General features: G+C 47.2%; 2 protein-coding genes across 4 annotated transcripts; both read left to right on the plus strand.

Annotated features, from left to right (window-relative positions):
- The first annotated feature begins 3,293 nt into the window (after window positions 1–3,293).
- cep78 (centrosomal protein 78) lies at window positions 3,294–8,861 on the plus strand. Its single transcript, XM_028965348.1, has 15 exons — window positions 3,294–3,454; window positions 3,603–3,862; window positions 3,940–4,109; window positions 4,804–4,876; window positions 5,179–5,282; window positions 5,391–5,565; window positions 5,661–5,774; window positions 5,927–5,994; window positions 6,185–6,239; window positions 6,313–6,394; window positions 6,486–6,522; window positions 7,169–7,279; window positions 7,354–7,431; window positions 7,695–7,855; window positions 7,957–8,861. Exons 2-15 carry the CDS (start codon window positions 3,610–3,612, stop codon window positions 8,309–8,311), a joined length of 1,836 nt encoding a protein of 611 aa, XP_028821181.1. The 5' UTR covers window positions 3,294–3,454; window positions 3,603–3,609; the 3' UTR covers window positions 8,312–8,861.
- Window positions 8,862–9,061: 200 nt separating this feature from the next.
- On the plus strand, window positions 9,062–16,168 carry LOC114772459 (Golgi membrane protein 1). 3 transcript variants are annotated; one of them, XM_028965351.1, is made up of 10 exons: window positions 9,062–9,168; window positions 11,648–11,769; window positions 13,229–13,375; window positions 13,492–13,546; window positions 13,641–13,743; window positions 13,831–13,933; window positions 14,143–14,287; window positions 15,099–15,284; window positions 15,589–15,654; window positions 15,777–16,168. In XM_028965351.1, exons 2-10 carry the CDS (start codon window positions 11,650–11,652, stop codon window positions 15,872–15,874), a joined length of 1,023 nt encoding a protein of 340 aa, XP_028821184.1. In that variant the 5' UTR covers window positions 9,062–9,168; window positions 11,648–11,649; the 3' UTR covers window positions 15,875–16,168. The 3 variants fall into 3 exon arrangements, with proteins under 3 accessions (XP_028821184.1, XP_028821185.1, XP_028821182.1); XM_028965352.1 differs by having other exon boundaries at window positions 9,065–9,163; XM_028965349.1 differs by lacking the exon at window positions 9,062–9,168 and adding an exon at window positions 11,404–11,579.
- The last annotated feature ends 1,121 nt before the right edge of the window (window positions 16,169–17,289 follow it).

The raw sequence follows: 17,289 nt of genomic DNA on the forward strand, positions 1-17,289 counted from the left end.
CATACACACACTCACTTATACACACATACACTCACTTATATACACACACTTATACACACATCACACACTCACTTATACACACATACACTCACACACACACAAAATTATAAACACTCATACAAAATCATACACAATAAAGCTACAGTGTGGGGTCTCGTGATTGAACAGTGAGAACTGCTCTAATTACGAAACGTTAGTGAAATTTCCTCACTACTAAATATTATACAAACTGAAGAGTGCGTGGAGATCCATGTCTGACAAGTTGCATCCAAGCATTACATCATGAAAAGGAACTAGAGCACTGTGGAGTCATGCGTCTCTGTCCGTCTGTCTTATGGACGTGTCCTGGTTTGGTGGAAGACAGGAGAACTCTACTGGTGCCGAGTGTAAAATTTGAGTCCAGCTTTGTGGGGACAGTGTGGGGACTTCCTGCTCTGGTTCCAACATGACTGTCCACTATAGTAAGACCCGGATAAGGTGCTTAATGTGAAGGAACTTGGCCGGAACCCGACAGAAGACCGAGACGCAGGCCGGGTGTTCTCATCCCACATCAGTGTCTGACCTCAGAAATACTCTTCTAGAAGAATATTTACATTTACTGCACAGTCCCCCCCTGGAGACACTCAGGGTTAAGTGTCCTGCTCAGGGACACGATGGTAGTAAGTGGGGTTTGAACCTGGGTCTTCTGGTTCACAGGCGAGTGTGTTACCCGCTATCTTCCCAGATACTGGGAAACCAACGTAATACTGCATAACCAACACATTACTAAATCAAAAACTTAAAATAATCGTCATAAAGACGATGAACAGTTCGTCTTCCTCAAACCACAAAGACGTGCAGGTTGCAGGGACACAGGGACTTTTTTCTTACTCTGGGCAGCATTCAAAGCAGCTTGAGGATCATTTGCAACCTGCTTTCCAAGGGAAACTGGGTTTTGCTGGAAAGAGCACGGGGCAATGAAGATGGCAGACTCTTATTTCCATTTTTTTAAATCAGGCCCGAATCTGAACACTCCAGTGACATGGGGACATTCAAAACGCCCATCTCTCACACACACACACACACTTGTAATAGCAGCGTAATCTGTATGGAAATGTATGGCCAAGCCCAGTCCTACCCCGAAATCTTACTGCTCTGGTCCCACGTCTTCCTGACCTACTAGTGGGTTGTCCCTGCCGTGTCCCAGCCTTGTTCTGTCTTTTGTCGTTTTCGCCGTGTTTCATGTGTTCATGTCTCGTGTGTGTGTGTTTTATTTTATTAAACCCCCCTGTGTTTCTGAATTGATGGTGTGTGTCCTCATTCCCCTACTCTGCGTCCCGAACAATGTTTTATTGACAGTCTATCTACACCTATTGGGGACGTGGGGACAAGGATTTAATGAAAAAAAAACGGAGAAAAATGGTTACATCTTACACAGTGGTGGCCTAGTGGTCCCACCGAGGTCCCCTTGATGAAGGTCCCGTCCCCACACGCTGCTCCCCGGGCGCCTGTCATGGTGCCCACTGTCACCAAGGGTGACGGTTAAATACAGAGGACACGTTTCACAGTGTCACCGTGTGCTGTGCTGCAGTGTCTCACAATGACAATCACGTCACTTTCACTTGAATGTTACATTACAGGTTTATTTCATGAGAGAAAAGTTACTGGATTATACAATTTGGAGAGGGACACACCGTCTATATACGGTCCCACGGTTGACCGTTCACGTCAGAGCAAAAACCAAGCATGAAGTCAAAGGAATTGTCTCAAGACACAAATCTAGGTGAAGGTTACAGGACAATTTCAGCTGCTTTGAATGTCCCAATGAGCACAGTGGCCTCCATCAGCTCTATGTGGAAGAAGTTCAAATCCACCAGGACTGTTTGTAGAGCTGGCTGGCCACCTAAACTGAGCGTTCAGTGAAGAAGGGCCTTAGTAAGGGAGGTGACCAAGAACCCGATGGACAGAGGAGGACCTTCTAGAAGGACAACCATCTCTGCAGCAGTCCACCAATCAGGCCTGTATGGTAGAGTAAAAGGCACATGGTCACCTGGAGGACTGTCAGACCATGAGAAACAAAATCCCCTGGTCTTTGGTTTGAAGGAAACCAGGCGCCGCTCATCACCAGGCCAATACCATCCCTACAGTGAAGCTTGGTGGTGGCAGCATCATGCTGTGCGATGTTTTTCAGCTGCAGGAACTGGCAGATAAGTCAGGATAGTGGGAAAGATGACTTAAGCAATGTACAGAGACATCCTGGATGAAAAGCTGCTCCAGAGCGCTCTTGAACTCAGACTGGGGATCTTAAAACGTCTCACCGACGCTTCCCATCCAACCTGCTGGAGCTTGAGAGGTTCTGCAGAGAGGAACGGGCCAAACTGGCCAAGGATCGGTGGGCAAAGCTTGTGGCATCATATTCAAAATGACTTGCTATACATGTGATCTCTGTTTTTTTAATTTATAATATTGTTGAGTGTTGAGTGTAGAACTCTGAGTGGAAACAAATGAATTCCATTTTGGATTAAGTGTGTAAAAAGTGAATATTTACTAGATGCTCGGTATGTCATTTCAGTTACTCGCTTCTCAGATTTGGTTAAATCCCTGGTCCCTCTAGAACACGGCCCCACAGCTTCTGGCCACAACCTGGCGGTGTGGTTATCGAAATGATTTGGGAAATGTTTGCATGGCCGCTGTACAGAGACCCAGAGGAAGCATCTCTAGGCCGAGGAAGACAGGCCCAGGTTCCATCAGAACCAGCGCAATTCCACAAACACCAAAACCGAGAGGAACGCGGTCCCAGGTTCCATCAGAACCAGCGCAATTCCACAAACACCGAAACTGAGAAGAAGGCGGTCCCAGGTTCTCCGTGGTGGTAGTAGCCTAGCGGGTAACACACTCGCCTATGAACCAGAAGACCCAGGTTCAAACCCCACTTACTACCATCGTGTCCCTGAGCAAGACGCTTAACCCTGAGTGTCTCCAGGGGGGGACTGTCCCTGTCACTACTGACTGTAAGTCGCTCTGGATAAGGGCGTCTGGTAAATACTGTAAATGTAAATGTACAGGATGGCCATTAATGAGCCTGGGTTCCAGGAACGTCCCAGTCATAATGTCGTGGCTGGCTGGTTATTACAACTATTTACACATTTCGTTATTAATGTTACTTATTTGTTCTCATTGTGAACGCTATTTCTGTTTTTGATGATGATAAATAGTCCATCCAGCCGATAGCCAATGAGAGCGCGCGTAGCTGCGTACCTCAGCCAATCAGAGCGCACGTTGTTCAGCTTTCTACCCAATCACCGTGCGGGAAACAGACCGCGGTTCGAACGGCGGCCGCGGGCTGACAACACGGGGACAGCGGGACACGGAGGCGGCGCCGGGGGGATAAAATGGACGAGGAGTCGGCGCGTTAGCACGTTAGCGCGTTAGCACGTCTTCACCGAGCGAATAAAGCAGTAATAGCGGCCGACAGGTAAAATGTTGAATATTCTGCATTATTATTGTTCTAAAGTGAACCCACACTGTGGATGGAGTTGGGTGGTTCGATCCAAATGAAAAGCAGAAGAGGATTTGCCCGATTAGGACCAGTTTGACCCTTGACCTTTGACCCTGTGTTCCAGGCGCAGGATGCAGCAGCCAGGCCAGGTTCGGCGGAGGGGGGCGTGGGACTTCCAGGGTTACTATGACTACGTGTGCGCCGCGCAGGGCTCCACCCCCGTGCCGGCGGTCCAGGTGCGCGTGGGCCGGGGCGAGCTGGACCTGAACGCGGACCGCGTGCAGCAGTCCGACTGGCCGGCCATCCTGGACGCGCTGTCCATCAACACCCAGCTGCAGGGTGTGGCCATCAGGAGCGCCCACCTGTCGGCCGCGGCGGGGCCAGGTGAGTTCTTCACACACAGAATTCAGGGTGGCGGCCATGTGGGGGTCATGTGACCGTGGCGCGTCGTGGTGTGTGAGTTGTGGGCAGGTGGTCGGTGAGGAGGAAGACTCCGGCTCTGCACACCAGGGGCGTGGCGCTGGCGCTGTGCCGGGCTGTACGCCGGTGTCTCGCCGTGTCTGGCAGCCTGAGGACGCTGGAGCTGAGTGGACTGTCCCTCCGAGAGGCCGACCTCACGGCGCTCACCAAGGTCGGTATTTTAATACTCTCGTTTATTTCATAATCTCGTTGATTATAGGATCAGATTTTGAAGTCTTGTTGGTCCCCTAATTCTGTATCTGAAGCCTCCCGGTGCAGAATTCCAGCCACTGTGATCCAGTCCCACAGTGAGACTTCCCAGGATGCACTATTTTACCGTCTGTAGCTTTACATGCTAATGAGGAGGAGAGAGGGCGGGGCCAGGAGGAGAGCGGTCTGTAGAAGTCGAGGGGACATTCACGTAAATGTCGTCATCCACACCGTCCACCAACCACAATGTTTGGCGCAGACAGGAAGTCGTGTCGACGTTTTTTCCAGAAAGAATAAAATGAACCCGCCGGCTCTCCAGAGTCTCGCGTGACGGAACTAAAAAATAGATTTGTCCTCATTTTTACATCCAAACACTGAGCGACTGCAACGCTGCACACGTTTGGAGGCCATGACGGTCGGTTTTAGGGGACGGGCAGAAAAAGCATGGGAAACAGGAGGTAACTTTTCCCCTTATGACGTCATAAGGGGATCAAATTCCAGATCCGACCTTCTGAGCTGCCGAAACACCCTTTACACCGACTGCCATTTCTACTACAGGACCGTAGACGGGCTCGGGGAACTCGTATTAATGTTACTTTCATTTGGAGGATCGTGTAGCCCCCCCCCCAACCCGTGCACTTTGTATTTGACCGTAGGGTCTGATGAAGAGCGCTGCTCTGGAACATCTCTCCCTGGCCCGCTGCCCCATCGCTGACCGCGGTCTGGAGGGTGAGTGCAGCCACATAAATCGATTCATAAATCGTCACATAAAACACAAATGTCGATTATGCTGATCAAGATAACGTATACCTTAGTTATTATTAATAAATGGGTGGAAGTTCACGTCATATTCAGTGTATGCAGTCTGATCTTCAGTGTTTTCAGTCTTTTTAATTCACTGGAACCTTTGTTGTAGAGGGATATTCATGTAGAAGATGAATGAATTATTATGGATTATTGAATCAGCCTGTTTGCTGTAATATTTAGAAATGTGTGTGTGTGTGTGTGTGTGTGTGTGTGCATGTGTGCAGTTATTTGTCAGGGTGTGAAGTTTTCGTCCTCCATTAAAACTCTGGACTTCAGCTACTGCAACATCACCTGGCAGGGAGCAGAACACCTGGCCAACATCATCAAGGTTCATACACACACACTACACACACACACACTCACTCATTTACTCACACACACACACACTTTTTATACTTGTATTTGTACATGAGATTTGTGAGATCTTCCTCTGCAGCATCAGGCCGTGTGTCGACACAGTGCGGCATGGGCGGAGTCTCTGCGCTACAGGAAGGCGGAGTTTGAAGTGATGGCGGGGCTCAGGCGCCTCACACTCAATGGCAATATCTTGATCGGGGACGAGGGGGCTGCTGCCATCGCAAGAGAACTTGCCGAGGATCTGTGGGTCAAAGGTCAGCACGAGGACGTGAGCACGAAACATGCTGAACACAGAAACTAGTGTCACGCTGTTGGCCCGTGTGTGTGTGTGTGTGTGTGTGTGTTACAGCTGTGGACCTGCAGCGGTGTGGTCTGTCCAATGTTGGGGGGACAGCACTGCTACAGGCCGTCCAGTCGAACCGCTGCCTGTGTGTCCTGGACGTCAGAAACAACCCACTAGTAGGTGAGTGAGTGTGTGTGTGTGTGTGTGTGTGTGTGTGTGTGTGTGTCTGTCTGTCTGTCTGTCTGGCCCTAACTTCTGTTATAGTGATGACAGGCTCATGATGGTGATAATAAGTGAAGTGTGTGTGTGTGTGTGTGTGTGTGTACTCACAGATAACAGCTTAGTGAAGGACATCATCACTCGCGTTCTCATGAACACAGTTAACAGCAGTGACACACAGGTAAATATGACTGGCTGCTGTGTGTGTGTGTGTGTGTGTGTGAGTATGTGGTGGGGTTGTATTTTATAACTCAGTGGAAGCTCCTTTACTCCAATAAGGACGTCACATGTGTATTTAATTTGTTTGTCAAATTATTATTTAACTACATTTGCTATTTATTACTCCTTATAAAAATGTGCGTTTCATTCAGTATCTCTGGATTAAACCTCCAACTTCTGGAAACCCAGTGAGAAACACCAGACGAGGTAGCGAACAGTCCTACTTGTGTGTGTGTGTGTGTGTGTGCGGTACATACAGTAATATTGTAATTTGTTTCAGCATCACACCGAACATCATTAATGAGCAAAAAGGCCTCTGGATCTGTCCCATGGCGCACTGCAGCACGAGCAGGACTACAGAAGTAACACACACACACACACACACACACACACACAGAGAGAGATGGTTACAGGCCGCATTGTTTACTGATGAAACCTGCTCTGTTTCCCCAGCGCGGCGACCTCTGCACGCACTCGCCACGACCTCCAGGTAACTCAGTAACATCCAAACGTACACGTTACACATTTCACTTATTTTGGGGAGGTTGTAGACGATTCGCTCACCAGTACACTGTTCTCAATGGCCGAAAGGTGAAGAAAGAAAAGACCAGATCATTCTCTCTCTCTGTCGTGCTCGCCACAATACAATACATGGATGATAAATATGCGGTTAAGAATATAAATGGTTAAATTGTGTATTTGTGGACCTATCTGGTGTTTGTTTATTACAGTCGTTTATTACAGTTTATATCGCATCTGTCTATGGACATTGTGTTCGGTGCTATACGGTAAGTCAAAGTCTATAGAATAGTAATACATGTAATAAGGTATTTTACATTCATTAGAAACCACAGTCTTGGACATCGCCACATTTATAGCTTCCCCGAGGCCTCTGGGAAGAGACGTAATGTTAGCTGTAGGACAGGACCTGGTGAGAATATTATTTCCCATCAGGCCTTGCAGCTATGACAGATGTGTGAGGTTTTAAACGAGACATATGGACAATATGATAATATGATAACATTAATTACCATTGATGAGTAATGACACTTTACAGCCCTAGTCTGGTTTTGGTCTCGGTCTTGAACGTTCTGGATGCGGTTCCGTTCAGGTGTGGGCTGGTGGTCTGTTTACAGGGTGCGGCCTCAGTCAAAGTCGCCCTAGAATCTGAGGAGGAGGAGGAGTTGGAGGAGGTGGACCAGAGGGGCGAGGAGAAGATCAGCAGCGGTCGGTACGGCCGCCTAAAGGTACCGAGAAGCGCGGGCTCGGCCGCCGGCCGCACACGGAGCTGAGATCATGCAGGTCCTGTCTCTGCCTGCAGGTGGCGCTGGAGGAGTGTCAACTCAGGCTGACGGAGGAGAGGAACGCCCGGATGCAAGCCAACTCTCGACTGGTGGAGGTGCGCACACACACACACACACACACATACAATGGGCACTCCTGCATTTCAATAAACACTTCACATCTTTGTACGATCATTTTAGTGAGGTGTGCGTGGGTGTGTGTGCGTGGGTGTGTGTGCGTGTGTCTGTGTGTGCGCGTGTCTGTGTGTGCGCGTGTCTGTGTGCGCGTGTCTGTGTGTGTGTGTGTGTGTGTGTGTGCGTGTGTCTGTGTGTGCGCGTGTCTGTGTGTGTGTGTCTGTGTGTGTGTGTGCGTGCTCAGCTGGAGTTGGAGAATGCCCGTCTGAGAAGCCAGAATGCTTCTCTATCAGAGGCTGCGCGTTCTCCAGGCGCGTCTGTCCTCCTGGACGATGCGCTTCTGGACAGTGTAGAAGGTTCCTTCTCCAAGTTCCACTCCTTCCTGAACCTGCTGTGTGAGGCCGGGTACGTCTTCGTCGTGATGAGGATGACTCGTGTCTTCATGCCCCCGTGTGTGTCCGTGGAGACGCAGTAAAGCAGATTCCGCTTCTCCTGTCGTTTTCCAGACTGGGCCAGCTGGCGTCCATGGCCGGCATCCAGCAGGCGGACCTGGCTGTTTTGGGGCGGCCGCGCCCCTCGTCGCCGCAGGCCGCCCGGGAGGAAATTTCCCTGGACCTCCGGTCCGAGTCTCTGCAGGAAGCCGCCGGTTCCGCATCTCCGGGCGTGGGGTCACCACACACAGAGGCCCAGCCCGGGCCCACCTCCTCTCCTGCTGCTCCGGAGGAGGAACCCTCCTCCCCGTCGTCCCTGAAGAGCCGCAGACACGCTGGTTCCCATGGCAGCGGTTCCCACGGCAGCAGCTCCAGGAGTAGCGCGTCCTCCAGGGGTTACGTGGAAGCTCTCCACATCACATCGTTCTAAATACGTAAAACAGAAGATGGTTTAGGACATTTGCAGCTGTAGTGGGGGTTTAGGCTCTGGTCCATTCCATTGTTGCTTTTATATTGTTATTATATTTGTTGGAAGTCTTCCATGGTGGAATTTGCAGTTTTGCTGAAGAATAAAAGTGGGAAAGTTGATTAACGTTGTCTGTTGAAGAGCGTATTCTTCAGTAGGTGAGGGGGCCCTGGCATCTTCACCGGGTCACCTGTGTTTGTGGACACAGGAGGGTCAGGGGACAGGGTCATGGGCGTCCACGAGAACCTCTGGCCAGGTCCTACAGCACAAACTGCTGGAGACCTTGGTCACAATAGAAAGGTGGTGATCATCTGAACTGTACCATGGAAGAAGGTGTCCTGGGAGACCGGAGCAGTCGAACACAACCCATCTGCAGACAGAGTGACAGACTAAGAAGGCGCCATGAGACGCTTTTAATTCGCTTTTAATGCATGTGGATGGAAACGACGACGTTACCATCCACATGCAGCTCTGCACTACGCACAACTCCTTCATTACACATCTTCACACTACTGTCTGTCTGCTTTGTCCACAATGTGTATACTATGTACACTCTGTCCAGCGTGAACTTTGAATATTTGTAAATTTATCTTTTAAAAAAATGTCAATTGGCTACTTTTGGGAATAATGAAGGATCATCTTATCGTGTCTGAAACTGAAAAACTGAAGCTGCTGAGAATAAGCGGACCTGGCAACCCGCCCGTAACGCCCCCATCCGGCGGGCGCCGGAAGTGATGGGGAAGTGAGGAGGACTCCGGAGTCTTCATCGCCTGACAGCGGAGCAGGACCCTGCATCAGGACCCAGCCGGAGACGCGGTTCGGTTCGGTTCATGCTGTTTTACTGGCGCCGTTTTTATACCGCGTGTGTGTGTTGGATCTTTGTTGGTCTGTGGTGTTCCTGTCATTAATCGTCACTGCGGGTCTTTACCGAACTTGTGTGTTCTGTTGTTGGGTTGGTGATGAATGGTTGTGTTACGGTCTACCTGCTTTATCTGGGTTCATTGTGGTCTTTCTGATGCGGGTTTGGGTTTCATTCAGCATCTCTGGGTAGTTTTTGGTTATGCTACTGTATGTTGGCTGGTTAGTTAGTTGGTTGAGTTTACGCTGGTGTGGTTGGTTAGTTGAGTTTGTCAGAATAGTGTTTATTGGCCAAGTATGTGCAGCACATACAAGGAATTTGACTCCGGTAGAAGGTGTCTCTCAAGTACCGTGTAAAAAAACACCAAAAACGTGTAAGGATACAATATTCAGAGCAAATATAATATACAATCTACAATATGAATACGTAATATGGATTTATATCTATAAATATAAGATACATTTTAACAGGTGTATATAAGTGTTATTTGTAAATATTGTATAATATGTTTATACTATTTATAATATATAAAATATAAATATTGTATGAATGTTCATTTATACACACATATATGTACAATCTAAATATTATAAACAGAAAATACAGATTACTGGTGTGGTTGGTTTGCTGGCTGCTGTATGTTGGTTGGTTGGTTGGTTGGTTGGTTAGTTGGTTGAGTTTACGCTGGTGTGGTTGGTTATTTAGTTATGTTTATGCCGGTGTGGTTGGTTGGTTGAGTTTATGCTGGTGTGCTTGGTTTGCTGGCTGTTGTATGTTGGTTGGTTGGTTGGTTGGTTGGTTAGTTGGTTGAGTTTATGCTGGTGTGGTTGGTTATTTAGTTATGTTTATGCCGTGTGGTTGGTTGGTTGAGTTTATGCTGGTTGTGCTTGGTTTGTTGGCTGCTGTATGTTGGTTGGTTGGTTAGTTGGTTGAGTTTATGCTGGTGTGGTTGGTTATTTAGTTATGTTTATGCCGGTGTGGTTGGTTGGTTGAGTTTATGCTGGTGTGGTTGGTTTGCTGGCTGCTGTATGTTGGTTGGTTGGTTAGTTGGTTGAGTTTATGCTGGTGTGGTTGGTTATTTAGTTATGTTTATGCTGGTGTGGTTGGTTGGTTGGTTGGTTGGTTGAGTTTATGCTGGTGTGCTTGATTTGCTGGCTGCTGTATGTTGGTTGGTTGGTTGGTTAGTTGGTTGAGTTTATGCTGGTGTGGTTGGTTATTTAGTTATGTTTATGCCGTGTGGTTGGTTGGTTGAGTTTATGCTGGTTGTGCTTGGTTTGTTGGCTGCTGTATGTTGGTTGGTTGGTTAGTTGGTTGAGTTTATGCTGGTGTGGTTGGTTATTTAGTTATGTTTATGCCGGTGTGGTTGGTTGGTTGAGTTTATGCTGGTGTGGTTGGTTTGCTGGCTGCTGTATGTTGGTTGGTTGGTTGGTTAGTTGGTTGAGTTTATGCTGGTGTGGTTGGTTATTTAGTTATGTTTATGCTGGTGTGGTTGGTTGGTTGGTTGAGTTTATGCTGGTGTGCTTGATTTGCTGGCTGCTGTATGTTGGTTGGTTGGTTGGTTGGTTAGTTAGTTGGTTGAGTTTATGCTGGTGTGGTTGGTTTGCTGGCTGCTGTATGTTGGTTGGTTAGTTGAGTTTATGCTGGTGTGGTTGGTTTGTTGGCTGCTGTATGTTGGTTGGTTGGTTAGTTGGTTGAGTTTATGCTGGTGTGGTTGGTTATTTAGTTATGTTTATGTTGGTGTGGTTGGTTGGTTGAGTTTATGCTGGTTGTGCTTGGTTTGTTGGCTGCTGTATGTTGGTTGGTTGGTTGGTTGGTTAGTTGGTTGAGTTTATGCTGGTGTGGTTGGTTATTTAGTTATGTTTATGCTGGTGTGGTTGGTTGGTTGGTTGAGTTTATGCTGGTGTGCTTGATTTGCTGGCTGCTGTATGTTGGTTGGTTGGTTGGTTAGTTAGTTGGTTGAGTTTATGCTGGTGTGGTTGGTTTGCTGGCTGCTGTATGTTGGTTGGTTAGTTGAGTTTATGCTGGTGTGGTTGGTTTGTTGGCTGCTGTATGTTGGTTGGTTGGTTAGTTGGTTGAGTTTATGCTGGTGTGGTTGGTTATTTAGTTATGTTTATGCCGGTGTGGTTGGTTGGTTGAGTTTATGCTGGTTGTGCTTGGTTTGTTGGCTGCTGTATGTTGGTTGGTTGGTTGGTTAGTTGGTTGAGTTTATGCTGGTTGTGCTTGGTTTGTTGGCTGCTGTATGTTGGTTGGTTAGTTGGTTGAGTTTATGCTGGTGTGGTTGGTTATTTAGTTATGTTTATGCCGGTGTGGTTGGTTTGCTGGCTGCTGTATGGTTGCTGCTGTTGGTTGGTTAGTCAAGTTAATGGATGGATGGTGAGTTTTATTTTTATTTCTTTTTTTTTTTTACTTGTTCTGATGCTTTTTTTCCACTTCCATGGCAGTGATGGGAAACGGGCGACGAGGGGGGCGGGTCCCCACGCTGCTCATCGCCGCGTTGACCTCCTTCATCCTGGTTTTGGGGTTCAACTACTGGGTGTCCAACTCGCGCATTGCAGAGCTGCAGGTGAGAATCACTGCTCTCATGGTGACAAGGTCGTATCCTAGAATTCATCAAAACGTGAGGGTTTTTACATTAGGCTCTCAGGAGGCAATCATAATAAAAATTCGATAATTTATATGAATTAGGGGTGCAACTCGTACGACAAGATCTTGCGATATTAAAACTTCACAGTATTTATTGTTGCGGTTACTAGCCTGTTGTGGTGGGCATGGCTTCGCCTCACGATCACAGCGGTACATGGTAAATGTTGAACTGCAGACTGGGAGCTGATAATGTAGCTGTAAATCCATTTTTATTTATGTTCAATTTTGGGGAAGTTCAGTTTGAATGTCTTGTATCTTTATGAAAAATACATAGTTGCAGCCCTGTTCTAAAGTCTAAAGAATGAAAGAAATCAGAAAAAGAAAAAGTGTGAAATAAAAGCCCTTTTTGTTGCATACATTTAATCTTTGAAGCTTTCTTGAAACTATTATTAAAGACTCGTCTTGTGGACACAATAACGTATCTCGTCTCATGAGTTTTGGGTATCATTACACCCCTAATATTAATCCATGATTGAAGCATTCATAATTATGTTAGTAATCCTCTTTTAGGTGTAAAATCACATAGATCATAAGCTGAACTTAACAAATGTATAATTTTATGAAAATGTGGAATGGAAATTCCAGAAAACTGATGTTTTAAATGTTTAACCACCTGGTGGTGTGTCGACTTTGGACTTTTTCCACCTCAGACAGACACACACACACACACACACACACAGAGCGCTGTATAGTTAAGGCGGCCTCCGCCCTGACAACAGATATCTCCTCCCCAGAGAATCTCAGTAAGAAAACGACACGCTTTGTTGTTATTAGAAGGTTTTGCATACAGTACAGACCAAACGTCTGGACACCTTCTCATTCAACGTGTTTTCTTTATCTTCATGACCATTTACGTTGGTAGATTCTCACTGAAGGCATCAAAACTATGAATGAACACATGTGGAGTTCTGTACTTAACAAAAAAAGGTGAAATAAGTTAAAACATGTTTTATATTCTAGTTTCTTTGCTCTGGTTACTGCTTTGCACACTCTTGGCATTCTCTCGATGAGCTTCAAGAGGTCGTCACCTGAAATGCTTCTCCAACAGTCTTGAAGGAGTTCAACACCAGAGGTGTTTAGCACTTGTTGGTCCAGCTCACCCCAAACCATCTGGACTGGGTTCAGGTCCGGTGACTGTGGAGGTCAGGTCTCCACTTTTTGTTAAGTACAGAACTCCACATGTGTTCATTCATAGTTTTGATGCCTTCAGTGAGAAAATATGAAGATAAAGAACACACGTTGAATGAGAAGGTGTCTCCAAACCCCAGGCCGGTACTGTAAATATTTCCATCATGAAATGTTCATATTTCTCACGCGCGTGTCACTGTACACAGTCCTGGAAATAAAAGAAATCTTCGTCCTCTCTACTTTCCCGGTAGGCGCAGCTGTACGAGATGGAGGTGCGCGTACGCAGGGTGGGGGCGGAGAGAGAGGAGGTGGAGCAGAAGAAGGGGGAGGTGGAGGAGGAGGTGAAGCGACAGAACCACCAAATCAGAGAACTGGAGGAGCAGCAGAGGAGGCGAGAGGTACACACACACACACACACACACACACACAGATAGGTGGTGGGAGGAGCTGCAGATTTGGGGTTGTGCGCTGTATGTATAATGGAGAAGCGCGTGTGTGTGTGTGTCTGTTTCAGGCTGTTCTCCAGCTCAATGTGTCATCCTGCGCCAAAACAGTACTGGACATGAAGAGTAAGAAGCATCACACACACACACACACACACACACACACACACACGCCCCGCCCCTCGTCTGTGATTGGCCAGCTGCGTGTTTTCCCCGGTAGACGAGCTGAGACGGCTGATGGAGGATGTTGGGAAAGTTCAGAAGGAACTGGACTCCTGTCAGAGCAGCGTCAACACCCTGAACCAGAAACTCACCTACGACATGTAAGACTCACACACACACGCACACCAACAAAGGAACGTCTGTATTAACAAGGTGGGCTGTGTGTGTGTGTGTGTGTGTGTGTGTAGGACACAGTGCAACACCCAGCTTCTGGCCCAGAAGGACGAGTGTGATGAGAAACTGGCTGCAGCTCGTAAGGAAACACAGAAGAGGAAGATCAGCAGCGCTGAGGTGATACACACACACACACACACACACACACACACACACACCGCTGTGTGTTCACTGCTCTCGTCTGTAATGCCATGACGGTAGAGGAAGAGCTGCATGCTGGGAGGAACTAGTGTGTAGATGTAGAACCGTGCTTCAGGTGGAAGCTCTGAGGACGTCACACCTCCACCTGGGTCCAGCGGCTAAAATGACTTTCTGTTTCCTGGCAGGTGATTGGACAGAAAAACAGCAGTGACCATGGGAGCCCCACCCACTCAAAACCAGAGCAGCCAACCAGATCCACTGGTGGGGAACCCAGCAAACAAAGCCCTCAATCTGCAGAGCTGCAGACCAACCACATCTTTGTAGACCAAGGTACACACACACACAGACACACACACACACACACACACTCTCACAAACACACACACACTCTCACACACACACACACACACACACTCTCACACACACACACACACACACACACACACACACACAAACACACACACACTCTCACACACACACAAACACACACACACACTCTCACAAACACACACACACACACACTCTCACAAACATGCTCACAAACACACACACACTCATATGCTCACAAACACACACTCACACTCACATGCTCACAAACACACACACTCACATGCTCACAAACACACACACACAAACACACACTCTCACAAACACACACACAAACACACTCTCACAAACACACACACACACTCTCACAAAACACACACACACACACACTCTCACAAACACACACACCACACACACTCTCACAAACACACACACACACACTCTCACAAACACACACACACACACTCTCACACACACACACTCTCACACACACACACTCTCACACACACACACTCTCACACACACAAACACTCTCACACACACAAACACTCTCACACACACAAACACACACACACTCTCACACACACACACACACACTCTCACAAACATGCTCACAAACACACACACACTCATATGCTCACAAACACACACACACACTCACATGCTCACAAACACACACACACACTCACATGCTCACAAACACACACACACAAACACACACTCTCACAAACACACACACAAACACACTCTCACAAACATACACACACACACACACCAGACGATCTTATTTCTCTTCCTTGTTCTGCTGCTGAAGATCCTCCAGCAACCAGCAAGATCCCAGAGACCAATCAGAAAAACGTGATTGATGTGAAGGAGGAGGAAGTGGGTGGAGTCTTGAGCATCATTGGTCAGAAGCAGGACAAAGCAACGAAGCCTGTAGCCAATCAGGATAAAGCAACAGGGAACGAGATGGTGAAAGTAAAGATTCCGCTGACTGAAGGTTGGAGAAACACACACACACACACACACACACGCACACACACGCAGTATATAAAATACAAATAAAATACATTCCGAACAGTTGATTGCTTAATAACTTTGTAACTTTAAGTTCTATCTGTGTGAGACTGGTATTCATGTGGGCGGGGCTTTTGTTCCTTCATTTGCAAGAGAAATCAGGTGACATCACATGACCTGCAGGATGTAACAGAGGGAGAAAGGAGCATTTTAAACACGTTACACACACACACACACACACACACACACACAGAGGATTGGTGTAATCGATCTCTGTTTACCTGCAGAAGAGGCTTTGATTGCTGATGGAGATGTGGAATACAATGAGGAGCAACAAGATACAGAGAACACGGGTACACACACACACACACACACACACACACACTGAGTGTGAGGAAGGCGTGAGTCTCGGTGCAGGATGCTCCTGGTCGCCCTGCTTATCTCCACCTGCTGTCTTCTCTGTTCCATGATGAAGACGGCGTGCTGGACCTCGACGACGAGATGGCCGCCTACAAGGAGGAGAACGAGCCGGAGGAGGAGGCTGAGAAACAGGCGGCGCTGGCCCGGGACTGACTCCGCCCACAGCGGCGGACGAGACGGAGGGCGGTCGCGGTGGCCATTTTCTAACTTATTTATATCAGCACATTTCAATTTCTTTCCACAAACGTTGATTTTGCTGTAGTGTGTGTGTGTGTGTGTGTGTGTGTGTGTATGAGATAGAGACCTCTCGAACCTCAGACGGAATGATCCTCTAGTCGATTAATTAAGGGTTAATAGAAGGAATGTGACACCAGACAATGACACTGTGCATTTTTTATTGTGACGTGTGATTTCTCAAACATGAAATAAAATGGACATGAATAATGAGAGCGTGCGTGTGTGTGTGTGTGTGTGTGTGTGTGTGGGGGGGAAAGTAGGTACGTTCCCTCCACCGGCTCCCAGTAGCTGCACACATCAGGTTCAAAATACTGATGCTGGCCTACAAAGCCAAACATGAACTTCCCCTCGAGGTCAGAACAGCTCAGTCACTGAGCACCTTCACACGGCAGCTCAACACCTTCCTCTTTAGAGAAGATTTAGATGAACTTGTAACCTTCTTCTTGTCTGACTTCTGTATAGAAACTAGAACAGAGTGAATAAAAAGATTGTATTCATAGTTGGGGGTCCTGGTGAACCAGAACTGACCACTTCATCCATGGTGACATGGAAGCATGTTGTAAGTCGCTCTGGATCAGGGACGTCTGGTAAATGCTGCAAATGTAAAAGTTTGTAAAATGTAAATGTAAGTAGGGTATGAATTCCCATCATGCCTTTCTGCAGCAGGCCGCCCGCTTCGCAGTGGCATTTTACAGGTTAAATCGGTGTCCATATGGGCAATATTGGCTTGTAAAAGTTTAACTAACATTCTGGTTAACAAAGCTCTTTATCTGAAGCACAATTATACAAGAAAGAGAAGTTAATAATATTAGAAATAATAAGGGAGCCCACACAACCTTTTTTTTTATTAAACACTCCGCTCTCGCTCCGGAATACTGGTTAAAGAAATGGGAATTCTTCCTTGGGAACACATTACCCACAAGGCCTGATGGAATTTACACGAGGATCATTTCAACCACCAACACGACCCGGTTCTTAGCTGGAGTGGGGGGGGCGGGCCCCTGGAAATTCCCCTATCCGGACTCCATTGGCATTGATGAACAAAGCCATTATGGTAATGATTAAAATGTTAAAAAAAGGAAAATACAAATCAAAAAATATTATTTCTTCAAAATCAAGGAATAAGCTCGTGAATGAAATGTATTTATAAATTGAGAAACACCAAAAATATAACCAGTTCATCCCGGTGGGCGGGCACATGCAAATTAACCTGCCATATTCTGATCCAATAACACTTTATGGCGCTTTTTCCCAGTCCCGGTGGTGTCTCTTCCAGTCCGGTTTATTCAGCATTCGGACTAAATAACGTTAACAAGAGAAACATACAGCGC

This window comes from Denticeps clupeoides, unplaced genomic scaffold (genome assembly GCF_900700375.1).
Source record: "Denticeps clupeoides unplaced genomic scaffold, fDenClu1.1, whole genome shotgun sequence".
NCBI classification, from domain to species: Eukaryota; Metazoa; Chordata; class Actinopteri; order Clupeiformes; family Denticipitidae; genus Denticeps; species Denticeps clupeoides.

Bases quoted from the DNA above. Each gene is read 5' to 3' on its own strand.
- LOC114772459 (XM_028965349.1), top strand. The intron at 11,770-13,228 runs GTGAGAATCACT...CTTTCCCGGTAG, and splicing joins CGCGCATTGCAGAGCTGCAG to GCGCAGCTGTACGAGATGGA. The intron at 13,744-13,830 runs GTAAGACTCACA...GTGTGTGTGTAG, and splicing joins CAGAAACTCACCTACGACAT to GACACAGTGCAACACCCAGC.
- cep78 (XM_028965348.1), top strand. From the start codon at position 3,610: ATGCAGCAGCCAGGCCAGGTTCGGCGGAGGGGGGCGTGGGACTTCCAG. The intron at 6,523-7,168 runs GTAACTCAGTAA...GTCTGTTTACAG, and splicing joins GCACTCGCCACGACCTCCAG to GGTGCGGCCTCAGTCAAAGT. The intron at 7,280-7,353 runs GTACCGAGAAGC...CTCTGCCTGCAG, and splicing joins GTCGGTACGGCCGCCTAAAG to GTGGCGCTGGAGGAGTGTCA.